Raw genomic sequence first — 18,133 nt, forward strand, 5'->3', positions numbered from 1 at the left:
ACGCCCATCAGCCTCGGGGTCGGTCGGTAACCCCTACCGTGGCCTGCACCCATGCCTACACGGATCTTTGTGTAGGGATGTCCTCTGAGCGCCCGGGAGACCTGTAGGATTGACACCATCTGCCAGCGTGACCCAGAGTCGGAATCCACCCCCTGCTGCAGTTCCGCCCGAGACGGCGCATGTTTGGCGGGTAAGCTTGTGCGGCGTGAGTGCCGGTTCGACCCCCCCCCCCGCTAGCTGACACCTGCAAGTTGTGCCCAGAACGTGTGGCCGGGACACCAGCTTCCTGAGCGGAGGAGAGGAGGCACTTACTCTGTGGCGCCCCCCATTCCGCCATTCCCAGACCCACCTCACCGGCGACTGCATTCTGTGGAGGGACACGTGGCACTCATCTAGGAGGGACAGTAATAACCGCAAGGAGCCCCCAACTCAGGGACCCTGGCTTTCGCTGCCCCCTACATATGGTCACCAGCCGCGCCACAAGCCCATAATCGCACTTATCTGAGGAGGAGCACGGGGCATTCTGCGGCGGGAGACCTGTGAGGGAACTGGGTAGGGCAGCACAGACTGCATTTCTAAAAGGCGGAACGGGTGAGTCCCTGACATCCGAGATCGTTCACAAGAGCTGTGGTAGCAGGCAGGCAGAGACTGCACCCCCCCACGAACCATGGGGCGACGACTCACCACCACGGTCTCGGCCCCGAAACCTAGAGAATCGCCCTCGCCGACCCCTTTCAGGAACAAACCCATTGGAGGACTCCACGCAATCGCAGGCCATGTCGGCCAAACTGGACAAAGTCCTGGCGGCAATAGAACTGTCCCGGGTAACTATGGAGAATAAGTTTGGGGAACTCGCCACAGACATCAACCTACTCCGGGATGATCATAGGAAGCTCGCGGATCGGGTCACACAGGGGGAGCGGACGCTGCGGGAGTTGGAACCACAGGCGCAGACACAGCAGGAGGCTGTCAAGGAGCTGCAGGTTTGAGTGCAGGCCCTGGAGCGCAAGACAGATGATTTGGAGGGTCGCTCCAGACGTATCCTTAATCTGCCGGAGGGAGTGGAAGGGTTGGACCCCGTACAGTACATGGAGACATGGATCGGCACATTTACCCGTGCGCAAGATCTCTCACCCTTCTTCTCCATTGAACGGGCGCATAGGGTCCCAACCCGAAGACCTCGCCCGGGTGCCCCCCTCCCCCCGACCATTCCTCCTGAAATTGCTTCACTATCGTGACAGGGATACAATACTACGGGCAGCCAGACACGCAAAGACGCTCAAAGTGGAGGATAAACAGGTGATGCTATTCCCGGACTACTCGCAAGCAGTACAACGAGAACGCGCCACGTTCCTAGCAGTGAAACGCACCCTCCGCACCCATAACATTCAATATGCATTGCTGTTCCCGGCTCGCCTGAAGATCATCTACAAAGAGTCTACATACTTCTTCGATACTTCGGCGGAAGCAGGAGACTGGGTGGAACGACATATAGGAGATCTCACTGCCGCACCAACTCCACAGAACCACCAATCCTGTAGAGGGCGACGATGGCAACCTAAACGAGTGGCCCTGACACAACTCCACCGGCCCTCGGTTCCCACCACTAGAAACTCCCCTGGTCTGGAACAGATAATTGCGGAACGTAGGAGGGCTCTGCAGGCGGCATCGGAGGCCAAGCACACAGGCGAAGGCTCGGACGAATATAGAGGCCCACACATCTTCTCATCTGAGGAAGAACTCAGCGAGACACATACCTCCCGTGAGGGCTCCTTGACACCACCCCTGGTGACCCCGCAAACGGTGGACACTCTGATATGACGGATTGCGACTGAACGATTGGCTCCGAACAAAACACCTCAGGTTGGCAGGGCTTCTGCAGTACCACTGGTCAGTCATGAGCTGCGACCGCGGCGATAGGCATCTCCCCCCTTTTTTGCAGCTTGACATGGGCGGCGGCGCCGCCGATCACTGGTGGTGATACGCTAACACCCCCCCACTCTAACGAACTAGAGACACTGCAAGATGCACAGTTTGGACGTATTGTCTTGTACAATAGGCCCTGTTAGTTGGGACGGTTCCCCAAACACAGTTACAATGTTTCCCTTGTTACCCTACTTTCCTATGTTCCTCGGGGGGGACACTGACGAGGATGAAGCGAACGTTGGGGCAGGTGAGGACACGGATGAGAAGAACGGAGACGATAACTAACGACACTCATGACAGCGAGGGTTCCTAACACTGACTTTACTCTGCTTACACTGAATGTACGGGGTATGCACACAGCAAGTAAGCGATACGCAGTGTACGCCTACATAAAAAGACAACAGGCACACATAGCTCTCCTACAGGAGACCCACCTGACAGCGGCGGAGGTTGCGCATCTTCAAAGAAAGTGGAGGGGTACTTTATGCGCCACAGGGTACTCAGCGTTCGCTAGAGGAGCGCTAGTATGGATTAGGCCAGGCACCCCCTTTCAGGAGCAAGTGCGTTACGCAGACAAAGAAGGCCGATTTGCGATGATAGGGGGTCTGCTGGATGGACAATCGGTGCTGATAGGTAGCATATACGCCCCGAATGTAGAGCAGACCTCCTTCTGGGATCGTCTCACGGGAACACTATCCCAACACACACTTCTCCCCTGGATCCTAGGCGGGGACTACAACTGCATCATGGACACTAGTCTAGATAGGTCCCGCCCCCCGCCGGCACATTCACCAATCTATGAACAGACAGACCTCTTTAAAAGGTGGGTGGAACACTGGTCACTTGTAGATTTGTGGAGGGCGCGCCATGCTGACACCAGGCTTTACTCCTTCCGCTCGGTTCCTCATGACTTTTGCGTCCGTCTGGACCGCTTCTTATGCTCCACGATCATACTCCCCAAAGTGCGGCATACAGATTATCTGGGTAGGGTCCTTTCGGACCATGACGCACATATCCTGACCATTACATGGAAACCGCCTCACCCCCCTATATCCACATGGAAACTACCACGTGAGTGCCTCACAGATCAGGTGTTCAAACAAGAACATGAAGACCATATTCGTGATCACTTTACATTGAACAGGGGAACAACTTCCTCGAGATCACTGGAATGGGATGCGCATAAGGTAGTAGCGAGAGGGCACTGCATACAGATGGTAGTGGGAGTGCGCAAAACACTTGAGGGAGCGCTACACACCGCAGAACAGACCGTAGCGACTCTCACCAAAAAAGAGGACACGGGGGAGGCCACCATTGAGCAACTGGCCGAGGCAAAGGCGGCCTATGCTACGACCCTGAGGGACCTCCGTAAGTATAACTTCCGGTTATATGCCGCCAGGATGCACCGTGAGGGCAACAGGAGAGGAACACTCTTGGCGTGGCTTGCCAAACAAGACCGGGAAATAAAACCGATTACCGAAATTAGGGATCAGACGGGCAGACTCCGACAGTCGCAATCTGACATACTAACAGTTTTTCACACCTATTACGCCTTGGTTTATCGCTCATCGTGCCAGGAGGATCCACACGCGGTTGATGCATTCATACACCCACTGACACTTCCGCAGATCCCATCGGTGGATCAAAAACAGCTAGATAACAAGGTGACGGCCGCGGAGGTCAAGCAAGCGATTAGAGAGTTTGCCCGTAACAAGGCCCCGGGTGTGGACGGCTTTCCTCTTGAATATTATAGCGCATTCTCGGTCCAATTGGTTCCACATATGGTTACCATGTACAACAAGTCCCTCGACAGGGGTGAGCTGCCAGGATCCTTGAGGGAGTCTGTGATAGTTACATTCCTGAAGCCACATAGAGACCCCACTGCCCCCTCTTCTTACAGGCCCATCACACTGCTTAATGCGGACTGTAAGGTATTGGGCAAAATACTGGCTGATAGAGTGGCTCAAATATTGCCCCCGCTGGTCCACCCAGATAAATGCGGTTTTGTGCCGCGGCGTAACACGTCGCGGAACATCCGCCGATTATTCCATATACAGGACACCATGGGAGGCCGGTTCCCCAATGCTGCTTGCCTAGTTTTAGACCTTGAAAAGGCGTTTGACACTCTGCTGTGGCCCTATTTATTCGCAATCCTCCAGAAACTCAACATGGGACCGAGACTACTTGCATACATTAGACTCCTCTATACCAACCTTACCACCCGAGTCAGACTGGGCAAATACATCTTGTTGGAAGGGGCAATCTCCGAGGGCCAGGCTGTGCTCACCCAGACACCCCAAGATCCACCTCTCCCATAGAACTTGCCGAGTTTTGATTGTGAGGTCCTCACCGGGGAGGACTTTGGGTCTGGGATCGTACACACTGAACTCACACCACACTACGAACAGACACTACACCGTTGGATTTTAGGAACAAGTTCTTTATATAAGCCAATAACGAAGGAAGCACTCTTATATACACAGTGGCCACAGGACCACAAAGTCTCTGAGGATTCGGGAAGGGGGGAGCGGGACAGTCTTTTAGCCTCTGGGTCAGTACGAGGCGTACCCCACGCACAGCTCTCAATCCTCGAGCCGGGGGGTACGGGATGGTGGTCGTACTGGCTGCCTCACCTTCGTCGAGTCGGCTCGGTCGTGATGGTGGTCTCGATGGTCCGGCCGGACCAGAGTACTCCTCGAGCCGCGACGAGGTCAGCAGGGCTCGATCGGGAGAGGTTCGTGAGAGCCGCGACAGCGTCAGCAGGGCTCGGATGGTCTTAGAGTTCAGCTCGAGCCGCGACAGCGTCAGCAGGGCTCTGATGGTCTTAGAGGTCGAGCCGCGACAGCGTCAGCAGGGCTCCGGTGGTTTTAGAGATCGAGCCGCGACAGCGTCAGCAGGGCTCCGATGGTTAAGTTCCTTAAGGCGAAGAAGGAGCCGCGACAGCGTCAGCAGGGCTCAGAGGTTCCAGATGAGTCTTCTCAGGGTCAGCCGCGATCAGATCAGCAGGCTTCAGGTCCAAGATACAACTGCCCGCTAGTTGTCGGGCGGGCCCAGTTATAGTCCTTTGGCTCTTTGATCTCCGGACCCTCGCAGGCAGAGGTCTCCTGCCCGGGGGGGGCTGGTCGTTGGCGAGGTCCGGCGGTTGGCTCTTTGATCCCTTTGAAAGATGGGTCTGGGAATTCCCAGACGCCCAGCGGGTCTGGAGCCAGCCCTCGGGGAGGCCAGAGGGGTGATCGAACCTGGCCCACAGGGGAGGGCCCAAGGTGTGACAGAAACCAGCCCCTCAGGGGAGGCCGGAGGTGCCATCGAAACTCCCTGGCTTATCTCACTCGGGAGCCCTTTACCCCCCAGCCGGGACTGGCGCGCCTTTGGAGTCTGGGTTTCGCTGGGGCCGGGGTCACGCTAGGCCCAGGGAGACAGGGATGTCGGGAAGAGAAGATGGCGTCCGGGCCTTGTGGGGCAGGCATGGTTAGGCGCGAGGAGCCGGGCGAGGAGCGGGAAGGGCAGGCCTGGTCAGGGTTCTCGGGGGATCTAGGCGTCACTGGGTAGGACGACCAGGCTCGGGTTGCAGGCTACACTAACGGGGTGGCTGCGCAGGGGACTCGGGGTACAGGCCCACGCTCACAGGGAGTGGAGGGACAGAGATGAACCACGCCACGAGGCCGGGTCCAAAACATCTCCCCAGGGTTTGCGGTGGAACGAGGGACCAGACAGGGGTGCCCGCTGTCTCCCCTACTTTTTGCCCTGGCGGTGGAGCCTCTGGCGATACGCCTGAGACTAGAGGGTGCGAACTGGGGAATTCCGCTTGCAGACACAACACACTGTGTCTCGTTGTACGCGGATGACCTCCTCATATACATTCGCGACACCACCCGAGACTTAACAAGTATCTGGGAAACGCTGGGAGATTTCACGAAGGCGTCAGGTCTCAAGGTGAATTGGGACAAATCCACGCTCTACCCACTAAGTCCCCATTTAGCCCCATTCGAGGTACGGATTGGATCACAATCACTTGCATGGAATGGAGACGCCCCTAGATATCTGGGAGTACGCCTGTACCATACCCCGGAAGATCTGTATGAAGGGAACCACCGTAAGACGTTAGCGGGGCTTAGAACCGCGGTGGGGTTTTGGAAAACATTACCCCTTGCTCCAATAGGACGAGTGGCCATCGCGAAAATGATCATGGTCCCCCGCCTGCTATATCATTTCACTAATCTACCGGTAATCCCGCTGCGCTCCTTTTTCAAAGAATTAGATCGCCTTCTCACAGAGTTGATCTGGGGAGGCGGCAGACACAGAGTAGCATTAACAACACTCTATCTGCCCACGAGAGTGGGAGGTCTAGGTGCCCCGGCCTTTGAAGCATACTTTTTGGCAGCACAATTACAATGGCTCTTGTATTGGACGGCGGGGCGGCACATGGGGGAATCGGTCACTGCGGAGGGCCCCACGCCATTGCCAGCTCTGCATAGACTGTTGCTTCCTGGAACCAAACCGATACGCTTCCGGCCGCGCCTGGTTTCCATAGCTCGCACCTGCATGATGAGAGTGCACCGTCTGTCGAAGGACACGCCCCTCTATTCCCCCTACTGCAGCTAGTGGGTTTCCCCAGAGGGGACGCGTACTACACGGAGGGCTCCCTACGCACCTGGACGGAACTAGCAGTTACGGAAATGGAGTCCATGTTTGAAGACGGGCACCTTAAGACATTTGCTCAAATGATGGAGCAGTACGACCTCCCACCCGGGCAGTTCCTGCTTCATAGACAGCTTGTAGACAGCAGTAGACGGTTTTGGAATCCCGACGTAGAGGAGCCCCCAACACATCCAGTGATTCATACTATCTTACACATGGGGATGGGTTGTCATCTAGTCACTTGGCTCTACAAAGCGGTACGTACACTGGTCCTCCCGACATTACAGCCGCTACGCCAGAAATAGGAGACAGACATAGGAAGGGTGGTACACGACAAGGAATGGGACACTGCCTTAGAATACCCCAAGAAGGTCTCCAGAAATGCACGATTTCGAAATATACAATTTAATATCCTTCATAGGGCGTACCTCACACCACATCGTCTTCAACAATTCTACCCTGACACGCAATTTACATGCCCCCGCTGCCACGCTCCTGCGGCGGACTTTAGACACATGTTCTGGGACTGTCCCACCATACAAGGGTACTGGGATAGAGTGCACCGAACATTGAGGGACACGACCCAGGTCACAAATATGACGACATGGGAGGCTTGTGCTCTGGGGATATTCTGAGAAGATACAATACCGTTTTATGTCCCTAGCAATCCTGTTGGCGAAAAGGGGGATAGCCATGCACTGGAGATCCCCAACGGGCCCACCAGAGGCAGCCTGGATAGGCGCGGTAAAAAAGTGGGGGAAGGCAGAGGAAGAAACACTTCGAGAGGAAGAACTGAAAGGCACCCGTAAACGCCCTATTTCCTTAGAATGAGCGAAGTTGCTACACACATTCACATACGAGACGGACCCCCCCCCCGAGCCCCCACCTGATGGACAACCCCAAACTCAGCCATCCTTGTCGGCCCCACTCACTGCGGGACACATCTGAGGGCCACCAGACACCCAGGAGCATGCCTGTTCGGGAGCTGACCCTAGACTACCCCCTAGCTCACACCACGTTCGAAATAGTATTTGTGTAGCTACTCCCCTCCTCATGCGTTCCGGCGCAGCACCTATGCCCCGTCGAGCTCCCACGCCTATCCGAACAACAGAAATCCGACAGAACCATAGTCAGAACCCCCCCCCCCCCCCGACACCCCACTTCCCCAGTTGCTGATTCCCCACAGTTGAGAATCGTTGAATAATAGACCGGCAGACAGCCCGGGTGCAGTTATATACTGAACACACACATAGCATTGATAGTTCCAAAGAGAATCTAGGATACACCTACATCACTGGCCCCACCTAATAGGCCTGTAGTGATACCTCACACCTGACTGAGAGTTACTATCGGAAAAGGACCGACGATGCGGTAGGAAATACATGCATCGCCGTTTACTGGCGGGTGACACACTGACACCTCTCCGATACATCATGATGTCTCTACGATGAGTCACATACTGAGCACACAAGGCTTTGACACATGGAAAGAGAAAACCTGTGGTCACGAAACATGCAATTTTACCTATCTGATGTAAAACTGTGGTAATGTATCGCAATTATTGTCTGTTCTTCTTTTTGTTATGTGATGATTCAGACCCAATAAACAAATTTAAACAAAAAAAGCATTGTATCTGTCTTGCAGGCCTTCAGTTCATTCATTCTTCGCTCCAGGCGGCGTTACTTTGCCTCATTGTAGCACCCTCTGTTTTATTACCTTAAACAATGGGTGCAGATGTAAGTTTGGGATCCCTGTCCTACATTATGCCTGTTGCATGTAATCCCATGGGCATAGGCTCGAATTCAGAGGGGTGATCGCAGAGGGGGTAATATATTTCCTGTATTTTAAAGATATCCCCCTATCTCCTGACACACTCAGTGCAGCGGCAAAATATTCCGTATGGTTCGCACTAAACTGTGAAACCAAACAGAAACCTTTTATCTAATACTGTAAGATAGGGACGTGGATGCATCGCCAGTTTCACCATGGTCCACAATTGAGCGGAAATCGTGAGTTATTGAATGTGAAATCGGGAATTTGCTTTGTGAAGATTTATTAGTGTCTGTTACATGTTTGGAGCTAGTTGTGCACATGTTCGAGATCTGTCTCTTTTCCTCATTCTGTTTTATTTGGGCCATCGGCTGACAGGGCCGCCCACTCAATTCAATTCTTTCTTTATTCGTCCTTCCAAAGAAATTGAATTGGGCGTCCCACTCCTTTTTTGCAGAGGGTGTATGGATATGCTATGTCCCCCAGTCATGGGATGGCACAGGTAGGAAGAGTTTACCACTGGTCATCTAGGAGCCCTTTTACAGCTCTATGGTCACGTGATGACCGGGAGAACACAAGAAGGTAGATTTCAAGAATGCTAACACAGCGATCTTGCGGGTGTTTCGGCGGGACGGAGGTTTGGTGGATGGGCGCCGGCTGCTTTGAACACAAGCGGCCTACTGGAATACAGTGCCCACCTCCTTCTTCTGGGGACCTATAGGACATCTTTGTCCCCTGTTACTTTGTTATTATTACAGAACATGTATAAGATGTTCAAACATATGAATTCTTGAAGAGCGTTCACTGCCTATATTCAGGATTCCAACCTGACCTAGTCCCGACCCAATAAATAGATACATAGTACAACCCGGTTTGTTCCATACTGAATGAGAAAAGGAAACATCAGAAATTTAATACATCAATAAGTGCACATTGGACGATTGAATCTGTGAACACGTGGTCCAGACTCTTCAATCTCGGCATACTCTCACTCCTTATGGGACAGCTCACATTTATAAAAGCCCTGAAGAAGTCCCAGCTTGGGACGAAACGCGTCGGCTGTACATTGTTTTTTGAATACATTGAAAATAAAGATCATTTGAAGATTAACAACATCCTGTCAATGCAAAACGTCCTTTTTCTTGCTTATTAATAGCATTGGAATTTTTTCATTGTCTTTTGTGGTGCACCTTTGCAGTTGTTTAGCTAGTTGTGCACATGTTCGAGATCTGTCTCTTTTCCTCATTCTGTTTTATTTGAGCCATCGGCTGACAGGGCCGCCCACTCAATTCAATTCTTTCTTTATTCGTCCTTCCAAAGAAATTGAATTGGGCGTCCCACTCCTTTTTTGCAGAGGGTGTATGGATATGCTATGTCCCCCAGTCATGGGATGGCACAGGTAGGAAGAGTTTACCACTGGTCATCTAGGAGCCCTTTTACAGCTCTATGGTCACGTGATGACCGGGAGAACACAAGAAGGTAGATTTCAAGAATGCTCACACTGATGATATTTAGGAGCGAATTTCCAGGTGAATGCACCTGTTGGGCAAACCATGCAATCGCAAGGTAAAGTCTCACAACAATGCAGACAGGTTATTAATTAAAATAAATACTGTGGGAAAAGTTGCCACTTATTCACTTCCTTGTAAGCGTTTTTAACTTTATAACTACCTTTCTAACTGTTATTTAACTAAACTTTTTCCATGCTGCAATAACACAGGGAACATCCTTTTGAACCCTGTTTTGGACTTTATGCATTGGAATTTAGAAAAAAACATTTTCTGTTATCCGTATTTCAGAAATAAGTTTGCTCCTGGTCGTAAATGGTGCACATTTATTGCGAAATATTTGCTAAATATATCAAATACATCCATTACTTTTTAGTCATTCTACATGCCAGACAAGGAAAACTTAGTCCCCGTTTTAATCTTTATTGTTTGAAAAATAGCAGACATTCATTCACCATTTATGCTCTAATTTATTTATTTTATTTTATTTTTAGAGTTTTCTATAGCGCGAACTTGAACCGATTAGGTTATCAGAGCGCTTTACATAGCACATGTTATATTTATCAGTTTACATAGAATCAGTTACGTTACACATTTCAGTAACTTGAACCGATTAGGTGCACTGAGTGTGTCAGGAGATAGGGGGATATCTTTAAAATACAGGAAATATATTACCCCCTCTGCGATCACCCCTCTGAATGAAATATAAAAAATAGGCACACTGATTGAGAAGGTCACTGCACTGTATTGTGGTCGATTACGTGACCCATGGCTTTGGCTGCAGGTGGGTTGGCAAAACTACTGTCAGAAAAGTGTCTCAATCGTGCCCTGGATTTGGTGGCACGTGCCTCGGCTGGCTCCATGGTTGGGTGTTTGTCTGTTACACAAAAAAACGCGTCTCTGTTAAACTGTAGTTTGAGAGTATTTTTAGTTGTGTTTTCTAACTGCACAAAACAAATCACGGTGGAACTGGGAATCTTATGCCAAAGCATCCCAGGAAACTAAAAAGTAAAACTGAAAAAAACTTTAGGGAGAAAAATCACTTGATGTTGCAGAAATCGCTTTATCCCTTAGTGGTGTTTAATGTAGGTTCATTTACAAACCCCAGCCATCACATAAGGTTTTTGAAATGACTCAGACCTGTCAGGTCTGAGTCATATATAATATTCACTGGAAGTCGTTGGGCTGCCCATGTGTCGCGGTGATTACTGTGACTTGGGGATGTCATTGTGCTGAAGATCTATATGAATGAGGCTACGCTGCTGTAATGTGTGATAATGTATAGTGCGATAATCTGCCTACTAGTGTCAAAGCCTCCATCTTAAAGAACAGTAGATCTTTCAGCACCCAGAATAATGTGCTGCATGGCTAAATACGAATATAGTCCCAAAGGCGAGGCCGATTGCATTGCAAATGGCTGTTTTTGTAACTGAATGTCACCAGAATGAGGAGGGAGTCTGGTAAGAAATTCTGTGAAGTGTTTATCAGGGCAGTCATCCAGCAGCGATCAGGCACATAGGGTGAAAGGAGGAGGAGGTGATGAGAACTAGGCAGTCGAAGCCGCTCGTCCACAGTGAGTAGATTCATCCGTTCACAAACTCACACAGGGTCTTAGTGCTACCTACTGCCTGTGTTTGCACTCTAAGAGTGCAAGTGCCCTTATGTACCCGGATGCATTTTAGAGCAGGATGGCAGCCTGTGGATTGGAAGCCCTGATGTTAGAGGAGAATGTGGTGTTCTGCCCATTAATTAAATGTCTAAACATATTCCAGTCTCTCCACCCCCCTACACTTCACCACGCAGATGCGGGTGAGCAATAGGGCAGAAGATGCTTTTTTGGGAATGAGATTGCGACTTTACACCACTTATGAATGAGAGCGTAACTGACACAGATGGGTTTGTACCATACCTCAGCTTGAAATGAAGTCACATGGCCTCCTGAAGTCTCCGGACTCCCACGTCCTGGAGGACGTGTCACTAAGTATGCTTCTCGACCCTTCTCTCACATAGGTTTTTCTTCAGATATAACCTGGGTGTTGCCAGGAAATCCGTCACTAAGTCCCAACACAAAGACAAGTGGTTAGGTTTCTCCCGTTGGCTGCTGCTCACAATCATCATTACTCTAATGTGCTTATGAATGAGGCCATGCCTTTCTCCAAACACCTGACTGAGTTATACACAAGTGAAAAAGTGTGAGACCCACTTGGCGGGAATGAGTCCCTACATAAATAATACAGAGACAAAAGAGGAAATGAGAGGATTTTTAGAGAGTCTAGCTCTGTACCACCTACCTACTTACATGCATAAACACCACAAGCATTGACAAAGCCAACAGGTCTCGCTCCTCGGAGCCTGGCCTTTTCCCAATACTGTGCAGAATAGTCAGAAAAGAAATTGGATGAGATCATGTGACTGCTACTCGTGGTCGTTTCATTCAGCTGGTGCACACATGGGTGATGATACATGTGTCAGACGTATGAATGAGTCAGCGGAATGATACACTTTCACTTTTTTGTTTACAGATCCAAGATGAGGATGCCACTTGGATCGAATGTATTCTCTTATTTTACTTGTTTAGATTAAAAAGGACCATGGAGGTGGGAGGGTTACGGAGATGCAAATGAGGCAAGTGGGAGAGCAAGTAGAGTAAGAGCATTGCATGAGTGAGAGAGCAACATGAGGATGGGGGAAAAGCATACCTGGAAAGAAATACAGTGTAGGGGAGAGAAGAACACAATGCACTGGGGTAGAAGCACACAAGAGACCAATAAATGCACGAAACTGACATCATCACAGGGAGCAAAAGAGAAGCATACCTGGTGAAGAATAACACAGAGAGTGGTAAAACAAGTACACAAGATAGAAATACAGAGCACTGGGGTGGGTATTTGAATGGAAAACATAGAGGAGAGAAGGAGAGCTGGAAAAACATGCACTTTCATAGAGTGCTATGCACCTCTCTATTACAAATATCAGGGCCTTTCTTGAACGCAAATAATGTTGGTTCCAAATCGGTATCAAAATGTTCTGTTGAGTCTGAGGAATTGTCCTACTAGTAAGTTCTCTGAAAGTGACCCGGGATGGTGGCTGTCAAAACTTCATCAGTAGGCTTTATGTATAGCTGTAATAATTTTAAGGTTGAGAAAGGAGAGGGTCTGTTTATTCGTTGACATGGTAAATTTCAAGTTGTAGTCTCTGTAGTTGATCCAAGTGATGAAATCTTCAGTTGATTCCTTCTTACCGTTCGAGATGATCAAAATATCATCTGTGTATCTTTTTAAAAATTTTATGTGATTCTTGAAGAGATTTGAGTCAGAATAAATAAACCCCTATTTGAAACTGTGAACATCGTGGTTTGCCGGGATTGGTGCACACACATATCGCATGCTTGTACCTTCAATCTTATTCTGATCACACCTATTCTAATGCAATTTTAGCAGACATTGAGACCTTCCATTTTCTCAACCTTAATCATACATCAAAGACTTCAAGAGCTCTGGACGAGTCTGCCTAGCATTAGGAACTTGCTTGTAAAGAATAACCCTGATGAAGCATGCATCCTAGTGTGGGTGAGAGGTTGCATGTTTTTAAGCGGTATCTCTCTCTAGCAACATCGCGTCTGTTATCACAGGGGGCACTGACAAATGTGTCACTAAAACAAAAGGAAATATTCTTATCAACACTATCTCCAGGAGAACCATTCGTGGTTCCTGGAAACATAGAGTCTACCAGTCCTTACAAAAATAAGGCTGGAAATATTTTTCCACCTCGAACAAGGCCATCAAACATCATTACACTGGCCAATTGCATTTGTTACATCAGCTGAGAAGCTTATATGCTGCTGGCTCCTCAATCTTTTTCTGTTGATGTTCAAGTACTAAGAAACATTGGATGCTTGCAGCATGAGATGGGACGGACCTGGATGACTCTAGGCCTTGCAGTAGACAGCTTTCAGGAGTACTGTGCGCCCTTCTCCTCTCCTACACAATCAGCAACATGTAGAACAAGTTTTTAAAGAAGTATCACACACAGTTGTCAACAAAAAAAATTATAAAATATTATGGCAAGTATCATTGTTGTCCTTTAAATTAAATTATATCCACAAGTAATATATAGTACTTCTTGAGTTTAGCTCCTCCCTTTCCCTGTTGTGCTTTAAACAAACTCCAGGACATGATTTTTTCAAAAGTGTTGGTTGAAACCTTCAGATTGTTGGGCTGCTGCCTCTGGCAGTGTCACTTAATGGACAAGAGGAGCCAACCCTAAGTCCTGTGACCAACACGCTTAGCTGCCAAACCAAAATACTGTTGATAAGGGGAAGGGGGTGATGCTTATGACATGTGTAAGAACCTCTACTCCATTGGATGCATGCACTTTCATCTATCCTACTTCAATTATCCATGAGTATTGCTTGTGCCCTGAGCCAAATATTCCAACATGGATGTGAGTGCTACTGTTTTCAGAGAATTTTAGTTATAGAAGTGATATGAGCTACAAAAAAATGTAAATGCACTGCACTGAGAAGCATGGAGACCATTTGTTCAACTAGTTGGTATTTTCCTTATCTATGTTGCTTGTTTCTAACTCCCATCCAATGGTTCTCCCAGGGTTCTTTGTGAAGGAGCTTTGTATGCTTCAGATTGACTGCTATTGTGTCGCACTATACTGTCTAGTGAGAAAAACTGTATAGATCCCATGACTGATCTTCTCTGCTTTCTGATAAAGGAGACTCATATCAGCAAAATGTGGACTTCTCTATTAACGTTGTTGCTCAACATTATTTGCCTTTTTCTTTCTGCAGAGGTTTTGGCCTCGCTCCGCGAGCTCAGTACATCGACCTCCATCCTGTCTGACCCAACCCTGGTCCCAGAGCAGGCAACCCAGGCAGTGACCAGACGGAACCACAGTAATAGCTTCTCATAGTCACTCAGGGTGACCATGACAGCGGGGAATAGTAGTCACAGCAGCGTCCCTCCACACCAGACTCTCAATCGGAGTGGTGGAGCCACACCATATGCACGATGGAGATACAGCAAGAGAAATGCCTACTTATAAACAGTGAGCTGCAAAGAATTCACAGCTGGTGCCTGCAGAGCAGCGTTCTACCTACCTACTGCGAGAAATCATTACCCATAGGGAAGCAATTCGGCTTAGAGGAAGTGCGTCTGAAGAGCTGTGATTGCATTGGGTACGGTATTCTGCAGTTACATATACCAAAGAGGAGGATTGTGGAGGTGTTGTGCTGGCCACTGGAATTACTGGACACCAGACCAATGATGTACTCTTATCAAGTCAGAAATGTAATCGTCATAAGTATCATAGCACCAAGGCACTTTACATGCAAGGCTCACTAATAATTTATCGCTCAAGGGAACTGATTGCAAGCAACCTTTCATAGTTATGGACCTTAGCAGGCGTACATTCTCTCATGGATCCCTTGTTCATCGAATAGCATGGAAAGAGTCCTCTGTGCCCAGACTGTAGAGAAGAGCAGGCAAAGATTTTGTCCTTTGACTTTTCATTCGTAGTTGTGGCTACCACATCCCAGACAAGAATGCATGTTTACTGCACCTAGTGCCTCGATCGAAAGTCTTGCAGTAATGAAGCCAGTAGGGATGAACCATAATGGAACATGTACTTTAAGATTCATGAAAGGAAAATAATGAGGGGTGGTCATAGGAGACATAATGGGTTTCTGGCTCTAACAGGATACTAATAGCATACTTCAACTAACGCCAGCCCTCTAGGGCATTACATGGCAAGTGCATCTCCTACTACCCACTCAAACACTGTGCTCTCTCTGTAGATTGTAGCTAACGTGCGGTAGCCTATCCAAAAGATTCTGTTCAAGAACTACTGCTGACTAGTGGGTGCATACCTGTAAACCGGTGATAAACTGCAGCATTTTTGAAGATCGCTCCCATTTTATTTTAATATAAACAGGTCACCCATAATTATGCAATTCCAAGGTCCCTTGACCTACTTCTCTGTGAGATATATATATATCGATGGGAGTTCACCATCACATCCATGTTTAGATAGATTAAATCATGCATCAACTGAGTGCCAATCTGTGCACACTTTTGTGCCAGTGGAAATAGTATTTTGCATGTTTGACTGTAAGTGTTTCTTTAAAGCCAAAAGGTCATTGCGAAGGACACTAGGATATCCTTGCAATTTCTTACTGCTAAATTAGATGCCAAAATCCCATTGCTAGTAAATGAGATGCCAATGTTGCGTAACTAGTGTCTAATAAAGAAACAATGACTACTCAGTGACGTGGACTTCATTGTTCTATTTAATAGTTTATTATATAATGTCCATTATAATGGATGAGCAAAAGTAAAATTCTATTACTGTGTTATTGGAAAAGTAAAAACAATATTTCTTTCTTGGTGATGCAGAAATAACATTCCAGTATTTGTAACACTGATGACAGAGTGACATTATTAGTGCAGCAGGAGCCAACATGCCATTGACGGTGACTCAGAAGTCAATGTATCATTACTCGAACGTAGAAGCAAACATTCGATTATAAGTAACACAAAAGCCAGCATTCCATTATTGTTGACATTGACCCCTAAATACAATTATTGGTGACATGGCCAAGAAGCTATTATGAGTGACACATTAGTCAACTTTCCTTTGTTGGCGCCAGGGATACTCGCATTACCCTGTTGGTGGTGAAGAAGCCAGCATTCCATTATATGCAACTCCAAACATAGCATTCATTTATTGCTTACGCAAAAGCTAACTTTTCATAATAAATAATGTTACATTCAATGATAACTGACACAGAAACCAACAGTCTGGTATTAAAAAATGTATTTTTATTTTTTTATTTTAAGAAGCTTATAAAGCGCACAGCTACCCCCATGCGGGGGTGTCCCGGCGCTAACAGATTGCAAACTCGAAAAGTAAGTACAGATTAAAGGGAGGTAAACAACCAAGTTTTGAGTTTACGTCGGAACAGAGAAAATGCCAACTGTATTATAAAATATTGCTAAGATGGTATTTGATCCTGACTCGGTTTAACGTCATGTGTGGTACCCTCACCCCTCCCGCTCATTCTCAACCTAATCCGGGATGCTGATAGTGTGATGCTGAAAAGGGTGATATAGCTGACATGTAGTGGTTCTGTAAGTCAATATGGAATTATTTGGATACAATTCTTTTTCCAGATGAAAAACATTTGTGATTTAACTCTGAAATCTAATCCCCTAGCCTTGATTTTTGTGGTGGGCACTGAATATCTACAACTTTGATGGGGAAACTGATAACCCACACGTTGCTGGCCGCTAGAATACCGATAGCACATGAAAGGCACCTGCAAGGCTCACAATTTGTATGTAGTGGGCAAAACATCTGACTATATATCTAATAGAGAAATTGATTCTATAGTCCATGACAAATTGTCCAAATTCAAATATACCTGGGCGCCCGTCTGCACATTATCAAAACAAAGGGTAATCACTTAGCAGGCCTTGGGCATACGTCTAAGATCTTTAAAAAATCAGAGGTATGCAGACCCAGCCCTTCATCTACTTCACCAAGAATTTCTACAGATAATAAAGTTTAATGATATTGGAAACTGTAGGTAACTATTGGAGGTGCCAGCAAAAAGTGTAGAACCTTGCTTTAATATAAATATTTGTATCCCTGTATTGTATTGATTTATTGTTAATTTTTTATAGTCATCTGTAAATGCAAAGTTGTATGAGAAGAATGTGCCCTAGTATAAAACCTTGTTAAATAAAGTCAGGAAAAAACTGCAATATCCTTCATTTGTATGTTAAAAACTTCTCACTGTTAGTGATGAGCAAAACCAACATTTCACTGCATGTTAACATTTTGATAAGAGACTGAGTCACCCATGTTCCCTTATTTGACTTGATCACCAGCAATTCTTTATTCACACTTCTGGTGGAACTTTAGGAGGAAACTAAGGGCCTCATTACGGTGTCAGTCACAAAGCATGCCTACCGACTTAGTCTCGGAACGGTTTCCGACCAAATCGGATTTGACTTCAATGTGAGCCTGTGTTCCAACCGACTACACAGGCTCCCATTGAAAAATGAGTGGGTGGGGAAAATCGTGCACCCTGTTGAAGAGGGGTCCTGTGGGCACCCCCACGGGCCTCATTGGGAAGGTTCCAGGTGGAGGGGGGCCCACTGTGGCCCCCCAAAGTCTGATTCCGACAGCCGATCCGTGTCGGAACAACAGATTCGGAAAGCCTTTCCGAATCCGACATCGTAATACATCGGTCAAAAATGCACTCCGTAGACTCGTAT

General features: G+C 47.8%; 1 protein-coding gene across 2 annotated transcripts in view; it reads left to right on the plus strand.

Moving 5' to 3' along the window:
• MLXIPL (MLX interacting protein like) overlaps window positions 1-16,116 on the plus strand; it is an 883,858-nt gene extending 867,742 nt beyond the window's left edge. For both annotated transcript variants that reach the window (XM_078679572.1, XM_078679571.1), the window contains one exon: window positions 14,644-16,116. In XM_078679572.1, the coding sequence (XP_078535698.1) occupies window positions 14,644-14,765 (122 nt within the window). In that variant the 3' untranslated portion in view covers window positions 14,766-16,116. The remainder of the gene's footprint in view (window positions 1-14,643) is intronic.
• The last annotated feature ends 2,017 nt before the right edge of the window (window positions 16,117-18,133 follow it).

Source organism: Lissotriton helveticus, chromosome 3_1 (genome assembly GCF_964261635.1).
Source record: "Lissotriton helveticus chromosome 3_1, aLisHel1.1, whole genome shotgun sequence".
In the NCBI taxonomy this organism is placed as follows: Eukaryota; Metazoa; Chordata; class Amphibia; order Caudata; family Salamandridae; genus Lissotriton; species Lissotriton helveticus.